This window comes from Mustela lutreola, chromosome 5 (assembly GCF_030435805.1).
Source record: "Mustela lutreola isolate mMusLut2 chromosome 5, mMusLut2.pri, whole genome shotgun sequence".
NCBI classification, from domain to species: domain Eukaryota; kingdom Metazoa; phylum Chordata; class Mammalia; order Carnivora; family Mustelidae; genus Mustela; species Mustela lutreola.
Genome location: NC_081294.1, coordinates 48,338,929 through 48,354,149, shown reverse-complemented (window position 1 = coordinate 48,354,149; position 15,221 = coordinate 48,338,929). Strand labels below are relative to the sequence as shown.

The 15,221-nt window shown below is 48.4% G+C and overlaps 1 protein-coding gene across 3 annotated transcripts in view; it reads right to left on the bottom strand.

Moving 5' to 3' along the window:
• Positions 1-15,221, bottom strand: part of CYFIP2 (cytoplasmic FMR1 interacting protein 2) — a 125,480-nt gene that overhangs the window by 89,314 nt on the left and 20,945 nt on the right. For all 3 annotated transcript variants that reach the window (XM_059174150.1, XM_059174152.1, XM_059174151.1), the window contains exons 3-8: positions 13,866-13,955; positions 8,951-9,028; positions 7,325-7,426; positions 3,712-3,893; positions 1,902-1,998; positions 463-591 (exon numbers count right to left, since the gene is read on the bottom strand). In XM_059174150.1, coding sequence (XP_059030133.1) covers positions 463-591; positions 1,902-1,998; positions 3,712-3,893; positions 7,325-7,426; positions 8,951-9,028; positions 13,866-13,955 — 678 coding nt within the window. The remainder of the gene's footprint in view (positions 1-462; positions 592-1,901; positions 1,999-3,711; positions 3,894-7,324; positions 7,427-8,950; positions 9,029-13,865; positions 13,956-15,221) is intronic.

The window sequence follows — 15,221 nt, the reverse complement described above, 5'->3', positions numbered from 1 at the left end:
ATCACAGGGGTACCTGGGTGACTCAATGGGTTAAGCCTCTGCCTTTGGCTCAGGTCATGGTCCCAGGGTCCTGGGATGGAGTCTTGCATCAGGCTCTCTGCTCAGCGGGGAGCCTGCTTTCCCCCCATCCCCCACTTCCCACTCCCGCCTGCCTCTCTGCCACTTGTGATCTCTTGTTCTGTCAAATAAATAGACAAAAATCTCTAAAAAACAAACAAACAAACAAAAAAACGACATCGCAGAAAATACCCTTAACAACATCTGTAAAGGTATATATGATATATTAAAGGCAAAAAAAAAAAAAAAAAAAAGGCCAGGTTATAAAAAATGATGTCCAGTAAGATCTGTATCAGTGTTTAATTAAGAAAAAATAAATGTCTTTTTTTTTTTTTTTTTTAAGATTTCCAGTAAGGGGTGGGGGGTGCCAAGCCCAGGTCCCAGGCTGTGTGGCTGCTGTCGTACCTTGAGGAGCATGTGCTTCTCACTGGGGGTCAGGTACATCTTGTTCTCATAGTAGTCCACGCAGATGTTGACAATGTCTGCCAGCAGCTCCTCATAGCCTGGGATCACTTCCAGTTGCTGATGGAGACACTGAACAGCAGCGCCCCCGCTGGTTAGCCCCTTTCCTGCTCCCTTGCCCTCCACCCAACCTCACCCACCCTGGAAGGCCCACAGTTGGTTGGCAGTGACAGGGCATAACCCCCCTGACCATCCCAGGTGGACAGAGCCTGAGTCTCCTCCTCAAAGTCCCCAGAGTGGTTGGTCAGAGCTCCTGCAACTCTCCCACAGCAGGGAAGCCACCCCGCTTGGAGCCTCCATTTTATTTCCTGGCAATTCCGACAGAAATTCCTTTCTTGGGCTGAACTGAAAAGCAGTACAGCTTTCCAGCAAGAGGCCTGTGGTAATCTAGGCTTGGTTTTGAGGGTGTAGACTTAGCCATGACATCTCAGATGATAACAGAAAGACCCAGTCCAGGGGAGGAGAGCAAGACCAGCAGGCGTGTCCCTCCTGCAGGGCACAGTGGTACAGAAGCACTTCCCATCTAAAAAGAGTCTGTGGTCTCCACCTCAGGCCCTTTCTCTCCAAAGGGACAACCTGGGGCGCTGTGGGGGAGGCCATGGGAGGTACTGCTACTGCTTTCCACAGAACCTGCGGCTGAGTCTCAGGAAAAAAACATGTCAACACTGACAGCCTTGTGCAGTCAGCCAACAGGAGGAAGGGCCCAGTGAAGCCAGCAGCATCCCCAAGAGAGGTGTGGGCCTGAAAACATTTCCAAGATGGAGGGCCCCTCTCAGCCAGCACTCTGCCCATATTCTCGCTGGTGCCCGTTTAGGCTGGCCTAATGGGTGAGCAAGACGGGTAACATAATGTCAGAGCAGGAGAGCCACAGCTGCAGGGGTGCCCGGCAAAGTAGCGGCAGTAACCATAGCTACGGCAGCTTATGCTCTTACCATTCGTCAGGCTCTGCTCACCACGGCCTTTGGAAATGGTCTCTCATTCCTCACAACAGTCCTAGGAGATGGAATCTCATAGTCTCAAAATAACAGCTCTACTTCACAGATGAGGAAATGGTGGCTTAGACCGGGCTCACGTTCTCACAAGGGGTCAGTGGAGGGTCCAGGATTAGAAAAGGAGGCCGTCACACTCCAGAACCCAGGCTCTCAGTCCTCACTGACATGAGGGCGGCATGTGGGCTGAGAAGACTTTCAGGGAACAAAACCCCGCAGAGGGTAACGGGGTCATCCCTGGTTGGGAGAGGAGACTTACATCTGCTAACTCACAAGTAGGAAAGTGGGGATGTTCATCTGGACTGGGCTTCCCTACTCGTGGTCCCTCAATTGTCAGGCCTCTGCCTGTGTCCTGAGACCCCAGGCCCAGATGAACAAGGGACGTGCCATCACCTGGGTGATCCTGTTGTGGTTGGCCAGGAACATGGAAAGGTTCTGTGACTCCTGGATAGACTGAGGGTCCGCCATCTTCCTCAGGAACTGAGCTGCCCTGTACATGGTGTCATGGAGAGGAATGCTCAGACATAACCCGCCCAAGCCAAGCCTCAGGGGCTCCCACTTCCACCTAAGCCAGAGTTCCACCGCCCCCTGGGGTTAGGGAGCTCTGAATATCACAGGTGACTCTGACATCAAAGGAGAGTGTATTCTGGAGTCATTTTGTCTGGAGCTATGTGCATCCTATATTAAGGTCACCTACAATTAAGAGGCAAGAATAGGTCCAACCCAGCAAGTTTATGGGCAACTAGCATCCCATCAACCAGCCAGAGGTGGCAAGACAGAGTGAAATGAGTACCCTTGTGCTGGGCTGTAACCTGTCCTGAAACCGCAAGCGGTCATGAAGAGGAATCCCAGGCAGGGTATGTTGGTTTTGCGTGGATTATGTTATTTACAGAAAACCTCCAAGTTTCTAAAGCAAAGCACTGCATGGAAACAGAAGTCTATTCCACCTAACAGGATTGGAGGTGAAGGGATTGTGGGCCTGGGGAACATACACAGGGCTCAAAGGGGGAACCACACGGCACCCTGCACTGTTCCAGCCTAGCCTGGTGGTGGTGCGTCCTGAGTCGTGGCCAACTGTGAGAGCATAGACACGCCTTGCTCAGGTGGTTTGTGAGTATGTCACTTGGGACCACAATGCAAAGAGTAGCCCAAACTGGGGAGAAATGGAAGGGCGGTGGGGAGGGACATGGGAGATACTATGTATGCCATGTGCTGTCTGTGAAATCTTTGTGAAAGCGGCTGTTTCTGAACCAGGCTGGAGATGGGGCTCTGCCTGCGGACATGCACCCCGGGGTTGCACAGGTCCCTCGGGAGGAGAAAATGGTGGGAATCGGTCTGTTGCCAGGTTTCTCCAGTTACCTTGGAGGCCCAGAAGGATGTGATTCAAGGAGGAGGGGCCCTCTTCATCAGTGACACAGAAAAGCCTTCCTAAGACACGTCTCCAGACATTGCAGGGCTCACGTGAGCCTCAGCAACATGCAGGAAAGTATCCATTGCTTTCGATTGCCCACTGCCACCTTCTGCGTGGCTGTATCCTAATTTCTGGAAAGTGACAGTCCCTGACCCACTCAGTCCTTCTTTCAGCTGACGCTGGCCAGCACCTGACCCTTGGAGCCCCCACTCCCGGCAGTAACCGAGGGAGGGCTCCACACACCACCCAGACCAGAGCCAGGACAATCCTCCATGGGACTTTGGCAAAAGTACTTGAAAGAAGCGCCCCTTCTTTCCTTCGGAGCTGGGGCTGCCACGCTGGTCAGAGGGAAGCCGCCAGCCGCCAGCCACCACCCCAGGGCACAGGCCTGCCTGTGAATGAAGCTGCTCTCAGGGAAGGCTGAGCCGAGGACCAGCATCACCTGAGGATCTGGATCCAGATAGAGTGAAACCGTTCCATTCCGGGGGCCAATCCAGTTCCTTCTTTTACAGAAACAGTGTGAATTGGCTTTCTGAATCTTGCAGGAAATGACCGATGTGACCATCTTACGATTATTTTTCTGGTCCCAAGGTGCATGGGAAACCACTATAGGTCGGGGAAAATGAGACTCTGACCTGGTCTTGAGACAGAACACGAAAATAGAGAGCCCGCCCCCGGCCGTGGCGGAGAATGGCTGGTTGGGTTCTGGAGGAGGAACCCGGCAGAAGGGCTCCAGGCCCCGCCTCCCCCAGGCAGGCTCTGCAGGAGGAGGGGCAGGGAGGGTGCCCTGACCTCTTATAGGCAGAGTGGTCGTTCTTGACGCTGCACTTCATATTCTTTAGTTCATCCAAGACGGCAAACATGTTGATGAACTTGCCCAGGGTCAGGAGGTAGGCCTCGGAGACGAAGTCCTTCCTGCGCTCGGCATGGCACAGCCGCTTCACCTCACTGCAGAACCGCTCGATGGCCTTGCGCTGTGGGGGGAGGGGCAGTGGGTAAGGACAGGCGGCCTGGAGGGCGCTCCGGAAGGCGCTCGAGATACTCTGGGTGGGGAGGAGGATCAAGACTCCCTTCTCTGGGGCTCTGGTCAGAGTGTGGACATTTAGAGAGAGTCAGATCTGCCAGGAGATCTTTCTTAGCGGTGCCCCTAAATCCAGAGCTCCTTTGGAGAGGGGAGCCTGGAACCTGCAGCCAAGTGAGTCAAACCAAGGAATTCATTCACTATGCCTTTGCTGAGCAACATTATGTCTTATCCATTTTTTGTATCCCAGCACCTAGGACAGTGTCAGGCACCAGACAGGGTAGGGTAGGGACCAAGAGTGAGAGACACACTCAGAGAGGCTCATGTAGCCAGTAAATTGTATTTATTGTGCATCTGCTACGTGCCAGGAACCATTCTAGGTACTCCAGGAAAGTAGAGACTAAAACAGAAAAACAAAAACAAAAACAAAAACACAACAACAAACCCTGCCCTAAGGTGCTTATATGTGAGTGAAGGCAGAAAACAAAACAAATACTCTATGTCAGAATGTGATATGCACCGTGGAAAAAAATAAAGCAGGAAAGTGGGATAGGGAGGGCAGGGAGAGCTGTACACTTTAGTAGGAAGATTAGAGAAGAAATCATGCAGAGGCGACTTACAGAAAAGGAGTTTGAAAGAAGAGGAGAAAGACAGGGTTAACTGAAAGAAGTGCATTCTGGACAGCCTGAGTGGCCAGTGCAAAGGCCCTGAGGTAGAAGTATCCCTGACATGTTTGAAGAATGTGCAAGAAGCCAGTGGTTGAAGTGAAGTGAGCAGAAGGAAGAAACTGGAGGCACAGAGGGACCAGGGCCACTGGCTCTCACAGGACTTTGTGAGGGCTCAAGTCTCTACACTGAGTGAGTCAAGGATAACATGGTCTGAATTGTACTGTAAGAGGGTCACAATAGCTGCTGTGGTGAGAATCCACAGTAGGGGGCAAAGATAGAAGCAAGGAGAATAGTTAAAAGAAATGAAAATAGGTCTATCCCAAAATATATACATGAATATTCAGTCGCCCTGTTCATAAATAATCCCAAAGTGGATATAACCTTGATGTCTATTAACTAATAAATAGGTAAATAAAATGTGGTAGATCCATACAGTAGCTTAGTATTTTGTCATATATTTTGGTACATGTTACAACACGGATGGATCTTGAAAACAATATGCTAAGTCAAACAAGTCTGTCACCAAAAATCACATTATTCTGTGATTTCATTTATATGCAATGTCCAGAAGAGGCAACTCCATAGAGACGTGAGACAGATTCGTGGTTACCTAGAGCTGGAGAGGGGGAGGGGAGGTTATAATGGGGTGGTAGCTAAAAGGGATGAGATTTTTTTGGGGGTGGTGAGAATGTTCTATGACTGATCGAGGTGATGGATGCACAACCCTGTGAATATACGAATAAAAAATGGTTGAATTGCCCAATTTAAAGGATAAATTGTATGGTATGTGAATTACATCTCAAAAAATCTGTTACCAAAAAAAGCAGCTGACCAATAACAAAAATAGGCTAAAGCAGCAATTCAGAGAGAGACACAGAGAGAGGAGGAAGTAGAGGAAGAAGAGGGGGAGGGGGAAGAAATCCCTCCTGGTATGTGAACTTCACTCCATGGACATGGGATACCCTGTCCCAGTCAGTTATTCCCCTCCTCCAAAGCCCAGACAAGCCATCCTCTCTTCTTCAAGTCCAGGTCCAGTGGAACTTTCCACAATGATGGAAATGTTTCATAACTGCACTGTCCAATATGGAAGCTACTCATCACATGTGGCTACTGAGCCCTTCTCACCTCATGGCTAGTGTGCTGGGGGACCTGAACTTTATTTCGTTTTCACGTAGATCGTCCCATATGGCTAACGGCTACTGTGTTCAACAATATAGTTCCAGATTACTCCAGATCCTCCCTTCTCTAAATTCTTTGTCGGAAGACCCCCCCCCCCCCCATTTAGTACTCAGTCGGCATCTGGATAGTTCTCTCTTGGGCCTGCCTTCCTGAAGAGACCAGCCCCTGAGGGCAGGGCCATGATGCTAGTCACAGCAGTGGCCGTTTGTCACACCTACTCTGCAACCAGGACTCCATCTGGCTCTCCACAAAGAGAACTCCTTTATCCCCCCACACACCGGAGATGAGGCATGATTTCCAAGGTGAGAGAGCTGAAGGGGTTAGATGTTACAGAACACACAGGCTCACAGGGACAGTGTGCAGAACCTTGAGTTTCTCTGCCTCGGAAGCAGCTCTCCCGCCCTGGGCTGCACGCATGTGCGCCCTCCCCAACCATTCCCATCTCCTGCCCCCAGAGACCTGGGCAGAGCTGGGCATGGGCTGGACACCTGGCCAGGGCCTGCGAGGCTCCTGATGACGCCCAGCTCTTCCGTGGAACATGTGGAGGGCACAGAGTGTGTGCCACGACTCCCGCCCCAGGGTGCAGACCAGCCTCGAAGTCTTCAACCTGCATTCCCGCACAGGTTCGGACATGAGTGTCGGAACCAACCACTCTGCTTTATTCTCCCTTGGCCATTCCTGTTGAAGCAGCCTGCCCTCTTGCCTTCCATTCATGGAGGCCCCACGGCGCTCTTTTCTCTTTTCCTCCTGAAATGATTTCCTCTCCCTGGCTTCCCAGCTGGCATCCCTGCTGTCACTCTTCTCTCCCCTCCCACTTCTGCATCTGTAGCCGTCTCCCCACCTCCGATCCATTTCCCACACAGCAGCCAGAACGGTGCTGCAAAACCTCAAACCAGAATGTGTGTCACGAGGACCCAGGGGCTTCTATGAGGCCTGAGTGAAATGCACGTAATCTTTTCATGTCTGATCTCACGGCCTAGAGTGTCCTAGAGACCGGGTCCTTTCTACCTCCCCGGGTCACCTTCCAGCAGCCGCCCTACTCGCTGCGGCGCCCTGGTTGCCCGTTATTTCTCAAACACGCTATGCCCTTTCAGGCCCCAGGACCTTTGCCTTTGCAGTTCCTTCCGGCTGAAACCTTCTTTCTCTGGTCACCACACGCCAGATGATTGTCACCTACAGAGTTCAGTGCAAAGGCCATCCCCACAGCTACCCCAGGTCACAGACACCCTCCACCCCAGACTTGGGATTTTTTAATTTGGTTTTACTCACAGCACTGACTACACCCTGAAAAGGATTGTGTGTTTTTTACTGGCAGTCTCTCCTCCTCCCGAAACACACTCATGGGCTCCCTAAGACGTAAATCACGGGGACAGAGGGAGGCTTGTCTATCTTGCTCACCGAGGGGTGTGTCAGGAGCACACAAGGGGTATCTGCTCAGTGGGTAAGGTAAATAAGCTGAGTCAAAAATCCACGCCCCAGCAGCCGGCAGAGCCGCGCCTCTCTGAGTCTTCTGATTCAGACCCACCCTTACCCTCACCTGAAAGTACATGAACTTCATGAGCTTGGTGACCTCCGGCTCCAGCACCTCCACTGTCTTCTCATAGATCTCGACCCGGTTGGGCTGCTCATTGCATTTCACCTGCGGGGAGAGGGGGGAATCACACACCCTCCTTTGCCAAGGCAGTTCTGGTTCACATCTGTCGTCTTATTAACAGAGCCCTTCTGCACTCTTGAAGGCACCTCATTTAGGATGATAAATGCAGTGATCACCCTAGTGAGCAGGGGGCCGGGGGAGCCCTGTCTGATGGGTCTGACCAAGAGCAGAACTGCTTCCAAGACCCTGGCTGTGGGAAAGAAACCAGCTGGTTCTGAGATCAAACCCCCCTCCTCTTCAATCTGTTCAGTGCCCTGACCTTGAGCTGACACCTACCCTGGTCTGCAAGGTCTTCCTCCTTCAGCCTTTCCCCCACTCCTAACTCACTGCAGCCCACCAGCATCTAAGCAGAGAACAATGTGCCAGCCACGGCTCTGCGTGCACACGGCGTGAGGCCCCCTAGCCATGCCTGGCCCTAGCCAGAAACCCATTTTTTCTGTCCATTGGTTTTCAACACATCGGAATCTCATGGAAGCTGTTTCATAGCCTGCACATCCAAGACTGCTAACTGGTCAGGTGAAACTGAACAGTGAGCGAAGGTTAAGAATGAGGATATTCTCCACACCGTTGCTTAGGAATTCTTAAAATGGTAGCACGAAGGTAAATACCCACCAGTCAATGATTAAATGGATAAAGTATGATATACTCATATGATATAATCATAAAGCTGCTAGAAGGAACATGGGGAAGCTAGAAGTGACGTGGAGAGATTGCTACCATAAACTGACAGGTGAAAAAACCGGCAGGACGTGAAGGGTAATTGAACTGCATGTTTGTTAAACAAAACACCAAACAAAACTGTATGTGTGTTTGTGTGTCCATATATAATAGAGGCATAGAAAATCTGAAAGAGTTCAAAGCAAACTGTTAATAAGAAGTTACCTCTGGGGATGAAGGTTAGGAGGAAGAGAGAGGAATAGCTTCTGTTTACTTTGCACACCTGTGGTTTGCTCATTTTGTTATAATGGGACCCATGAACGATATGATGTTGATAATTACGGTAAATAGAATAGCTACATGGGTCAACACAAAAAGGTTACTAAAAAGGAATTAAGAGGAAAAAAGCAAATGGCAGGATAATATAAGTATAAACAACATACATTTATAAATATAAGTCAATGATCATTTACAATAACATTTGTAGGAACAGTCGTGATTTCAAGGAAAAAGATCAAGAGGAATATGCAGCAACGTATCCATAGTGATTATGCTTTGGTGGGAGGTGGGTTTGGGTGGTGGGATTAAAGAGATGCGGATGTCTTGCTTTTTACTTTATACCTTTGGGCCATGGTTTGGATGTCGCACAGGTAGTCCATACTGATCTTGAAATAAATTGAACAAATATTTTTTAAGTTGTCATCAGTGGTATGGGAAGCTCTCCACATGTCTTGAGCAAGCTCCTTTGACTACCAGGCCCTGCCTCACTCCCCGTCATCTGGGAAAGCTCAGCTCTCTGGCTGGGGCCGAAGCGGAGGGCCCCGGAGAGCCACTGAGCAAGGACAGGCTCACCTGCGGGATGGCCCGGGAACAGCTGCGCCAGGTGTAAAGCATGACCGCATACTCGTGCCCTTCCTCCAGCATTTCATTCTGAAAAGCAAAACATGCCCTCAGCAGGGAGAAATTATGCTGGTGACAGAAGGCTCCTTCAGGGCCCCCCAGAGCCTCAGTGCCTCACAGTGGCCGGGGGACTAGCAGCATCGTGGAGACCTAGGAAGCGGAGGAGACATGCAGACTCTCGGCCCCACCCTGGGCCGTGGAATCAAAATCTGTATTCCAAGGTACACCCTTAGGTTTAAGAAACCCCGGCTTCAGGGAGCTTTCTCAGACACCCCAGGGAGCTACCAACTGGCCACATTTTTCAAAGATGGACAAACACCTTAGAAAAAAGGCGGCAGATCAAAAGTTGTATCGGGTATACTGTTAGCAAGAAAATAAGCAAGTAGCAAAACAGTATGTACAGCCGGTAGGTGAAAAAAACAGAGTAATAATTATGAAAGTGTACTGCTGTGTACTGAGAAATACTTTGGTACAACAGGCATGAAGCTAACGAGTGAGCTCTCTGTGGGGCTGGACACACAGGGGCTTTCACTCTTCATATGACAGAGTACGAGGCTGCCCTTTTATAAGAGCCCATGCTACTATTCCAGAATCAGGAAAATGATTAAGCTCCATTTTTTAAAATAATTCCCAGCAGATGGCAAAACCGGTAAGAGCATGGAAAATGAATCCGAAAAAAAGAGTGACGACTCACCTCACCTCGCCAAGTGCTAAGAGCCCTAAACCCAGGTTCTACATAGCTGGGCTCAAATCCCAGTTGCATCACTTCTTAGTCCTTTGATCGTCAAGAAGTCAGTTAACCTAGAATTCTCCATTTAGTATCTGCTTAATGATAATGACAAGGACAACCTCCAAGGATTTCATGAAAATTAAATCACACACACACACACACACACACACATACACACACACCCACGTCAGGTGGTCCATGAAGGGAAGTAAGAGTATTACTAGGAAAAAAAGAGGAGTCCGGCACTTTCTCAAAGAGTGTAACACGGAGTCACCACGTGACCCAGCCATTCCACTGCTAGGTACATACGTCCAAGACAAATGAAAACACACGTCCACACAGAGATGTGCACCCTTGTTCACAGAAGCGCTCTCCTCACACCAAGAGGTGGGAACTAGCCAAACGGCCACTGACTGCTTCGTGGATAAACATGGGGTGGCACAGCCACAGAAAGCAGCAGTGCTGGTCTCTAGGTGGTAGGGAAGTGCTGAGACGGGCCGTGGCGTGGATCAACACGGAGAACCTTCTGCCAGGCCCCAAAGGCCACCTGGCAGAGGAGCTGCTCAGCACAGACAGATCCACAGAAACAGAAAGCAGATTGGGGGATGGGGAGAGACAGGACTTAGGAGTGACTGCTAATGGGCTTGGGGTTTCTTTTTGTGGTGACAGAAATAAAATGGCAGTGATGTTTGTATGATATTGTAAATACACTAAAAACACTGAATTATACCCTTTAAATGGTGAATTTGATGCTGTATGAAGTTGACAAAAAAAAAAACAACAATAAAAATGGCATCACGAGACCATCTCTCTTGTAAATGTCTGTGCTGATAGAAAAATGAACCTAATTTTTTTTATTAAAAAAATTTTGGGGAGGCCACCTGGGTGGCTCAGAGGGTTAAGCCTCTGCCTTCGGCTCAGGTCTTGGGATCGAGCTCCAAGTCGGGCTCTCTGCTCAGTAGGGAGCCTGCTTCCTCCTCCTCTCTCTCTGCCTGCCTCTCTGCCTACTTGTGATCTCTATCAAATGAATAAATAAAATCTTTAAAAAAATGTTTTTTAAATGAGCCTAATATTTTTATTCCATGTATCACATCTACTTCATAATATCTCCTTAGCACAAGATCGAATTTGGAATTTATTACTTCTTGTAATTTTGTTTTCCATAGCAAATGTCGATGAGGAGCCATACTTTCAATTCTTAATTTAGACCCCCTTTAAAATCAGTAACATGTTGTCCTTGGGACCAGAGAGCACCAAGATCAAGCCTGTGGGTCTCCTGCTGCTCCTCCTTCAGAACAGAGGTCAAAATGGGAAGTGATAGCATCACACAGCCCACTAGCAGGGGGAAGAGTCTGACTTTCACTCCGTGAACGCTTTACTAAGTGGTCGGGGTCCCAGGCTCCGTACTGCATGCCGTGAACAGGGTGGCAAATGAGAACGGTGTAGACTCTGCCCTGTGGGTATTTCAGTGCCCATCCACCAGATCTACTGTATGCCTGGAGGACAGGGGTCAGGACGGTGTGGCAGAAAGAGCCCTAAGTGGGGCCTCAGGAAGACTTAAGTCCTGGTCCTGGCTCTGCCTGGGCTCACCTTTTACCTTGAAAGTATCACCAGTTTTCTCAGGTCGACTTGGCCCCAATCACACCAGTTCACTCCTGATGCCCAGGCCATGCCCCACCAGAGCCAAACCCTGATTCCTGGGGGAGGAGCCAAGGCTCCAGTAGTTTTTAATGCTCTCAAGGCAATTCCAGTGTGTGGCTCAGGAAAGGGAATTTGGGCACAGAAAGGGACATCGTATATGTGCATGCGCAGAGACACCCGAACCCCAGGAGTCTCTGAGAACCTCTGTCTGTGTCCTTCCTCCTGCTGTTTCCACCACCGACGATGTTTTCCCCACCACATCTCTGACAGATAAGTTCCAACTATGTGGGACAGCAGAGATGCATGGAAAGAGATCAGGACTCGGAATCAAAAGCCTGGATCCCAGGTTCCACCCTGTGATTTACTAGTTGTGGGATCATGAGCAACTTGCTTGTTCACTTCTCCAGGTCTCAGTTTTCTCAGGGCTCTACAATGGACGTAATGATCCCTTTGCAAGTCACAGGGCTGTTATAAGGCTCCAATGATATCATGTATGAGAATATCTTATACATTTTAAGTCATCTTACATATGGTTAAAATGTGTGTGTGTGTCTATACATAGAGTATATCAGGCCCTATTCAAAAGTCCCTTCTTTTATCAAGCTTTCTCTGACCCTCTCAAAGACCCTTCAAAAACACAGACCTTTAAACTTTTACCATGTCATTTACCTTTGACTTTGTGCATTTTCTATTTGCCTGCAGAGTAATCCAGAACATGGGTTTTGTAGTCAGACAGACCTGCATTTGGCAACATCACTTGTCAGTGGTGGGACCTTGAGTAATTTACTTAAATTTTCTGGACTCTGGTTTTCCCTGTCTGTGAAATGCGTATTGTGATAAAGCCTGTCTCACAGGGTAGAGGTGAGAACTGACTCAAACAGTGCAGTTATAATATCCAAAACAGAACTTACAAACAGACATCTCTCCAAAGAAGACATACAGACAGGTCAACAGACACATGAAAATGTGTTCAAAAAGACTAAACATCAGGGAAGTGCAAATCAAAACCATGATAAGATATCACCTCACATCTGTCAAAATGGCTAAAATCAAAAGCAAAAGAAACACCAAGTGTTGACGAGGATGTAGAGAAAGGAGTCCTGTTGCACTCTGTTGGTGGGATTGCAAACCGGTGCAGCCACGGTGGAAGTCCATTTGGAAGTTTCCCCCCAATTAAAAATAGTACAAGAACATTAATTTGAAAGGATATATGCACCTGTTTATTGCAGCATTATTTATAATGGCCAAAAGATGGATGCCACCTAGGTGCCCACTGATAGATGAATGGATAAAGAAGATGTGGTAGAGATATACAACGGAATATTCAGCCACCAAAAAAGAATGAAATCTGGCCATTTGCAACAATGTGGATGGACCTAGAGAGATCTAGAGACTAAAATGCTAAGCAAAGTAAGTCAGTCCGAGAAAGACAAGTACCATATCATTTCAGTCATATGTGGAATTTAAGAAATAAAATAAGCAAACAAAGAGGGAAAAAAAAAAAGAGAGAGACAAACCAAAAACCAGACTCTTAACTACAGAGAACAAACTGATGGTTACCAGAGAGGAGGTGGGTGGGGGCTGGGTGGAATGGGACGGAGAGGATGACCCCGGAGTCACGTACAGAAGTGCTGAATCACAGTATTGTACACCTGACACGAATATAACCATGTATGCTAACTACACCGGAATTTAAAAAAAAATTTAAAATAAATAAACTCTCTGCACAGAAAGTGTTCAATAAAGGGAAAACTTGTCTATTTCCCACTTGCCTCACTGAGAATCAAGACTGGCCCCTACTTGTCCTTGGACATCCCCTTCCAACATCTAGCACAGTCTCTGCAGGAACCAGGTACACAGTATTTATTCAACGGATGGGGTCAGGGACGGTAAGTCCAGGCTTTAGCATATAACTGGTACAGTGAGGTGCAGTGAGCTGCAGACGAAGCCTCAGAAGGAGGATTCTGGAATGCTTCAAATTCCAGGGCTGCAGGAGAATAACATCAATGAAAGCCCAAGAGGAAAGAGGGGGCTTCCTCACAGATGGGTCAGGTACAGATCTATCCGATCATCCCCCTCACCCCCCCCCCCCCCCCCGTGAATAACTCGGACCACCAACTTCCTTGGGTCAATAACATATTATTCTACAACCATCATCTCTTCATTCTGAGAAATCTTCTGCTTTGGTCAAGAGAGAAATGTCCACCCAGCCAGAAAGTAAGCTGTAGAGTATAAGACAAGGCAGGATCTGATCATATGTTAGCCTACACTGCTCCAGAAGTTCAGCAACGGGAAGAGTAGGGTCAGGTGGGGCCCTACAGGTGAGTAGGGCTTGCAAAGCTGGAAGACGGGAACAGCGTGCCCCGGGCCCTGGGAGAGGGTGGGGCAGGGCATGAGAACGGGCTTATGGAGACGGGTCTGACTGAGGCAGGCAGCTCCCGGGAGAGCCGAGCACCTGCCCCTCCCTCCAGTGCTGGCAGGATCGCGGCAACTTACCATGCTGGAATGGACCGTAGCCTGCTCAATGTACCTTGCAATGCCTGTGACAAATGCATTCCTGTCCTCGAAGTTTGTGTCAAAGTTAGCCTGTAGGAATTAGAGGACAGAAACATTTGTTGGAAAACAAGTCCAAGGTGGCTAGGTGTCCAAAAATGAGTCCAAACCGCTGCGAACCAATGCCACAGGTCTCTGTGGAAACCTATCTTCCTCTGATCTCCCCCCAAGAAAATCCCAGTCTGACTCACTCACACTGGGCAGGCGCTGGCGAGACGGGGCCCGCACCTGCTTCCCCAGGTTGCCTGAGACTTGGAAGTAAATGGGTAAACTTCAGAAACCTAACTAGCTGCTGAAAGTCAAGATGGGCATCGCTTTCATCGGCAGTTGCAGAAACACTCACCTGAGGCTGCAGATGCTTACATACAAGGACGATAACTGTGGCATTTTTGGTGACAGAAAAAACTGGAAACCATCCAAACGTCCATTAACAGCAAAAGGCTAAATGAGTCATAGTATATCCACACGATGGACTTAAAAGTCGTGGTTAAAAATAAAATGGTGGCATTGCAGTATTGTCATGGAAAAATACCCATAATAAATTTTAAGTTAAAAAAGCCAAATCATAGACCAATATATGTAGTATGGTTTCTTTTTTGTTTAAAAATATCTATATCTATGTATGATATATATTTATATTTATAGTAAAAAGGGGCGTGTGTGTGTGTGTGTGTGTGGTTTGTGTAGTCACAGTTACAGGGTGATTTTGATGTGTTATACTTTTCTGTATTGCTTATAATAAAAAACATACTTATGTAATCAAAAATTCAATCTGGGTTAGAAAACGTGAATAAGCCAAGTTTGTGACTTGACCCTTCAGCGAAGTTTGTGCTTAATAAAATCTACTGAACGAAATTACAGATATATTATGCATTCATATTTAGTCTCAGTTTGCAGCCCCAGAACCTACAAAAGATCAAATACAGCTAAAAATCTGTATAACTTATTCTTTCCTCACGTGGCATACTCAACTAGCATGCCCAGACGAGGGGCTGTTTGCGAAGCTGACTCTAGCTACACCGATGCCCTTCCCAGCTTGCCCTCAGGTGAGAGGGGGATCGGTCATGGTTTTGAGCAATCTGATCATGGTTTGTCACAAGCTCAGGCAAAGGCAAACAATGGTGACTGGCTTCCCTGAGCCATTAGCTGCTATGGGGAGCTGAAAGCTCTTCTCACATACATGACGGAAAAGTAATTACCCAGGCAGGCTCCAGGGGTTTCTAAATTGTAATATTTAATTCATGAGATGAGAGCTGCCAAATCCTTGGTTGGTGCCGCAGCAGGAACCGCCGGGAAGGT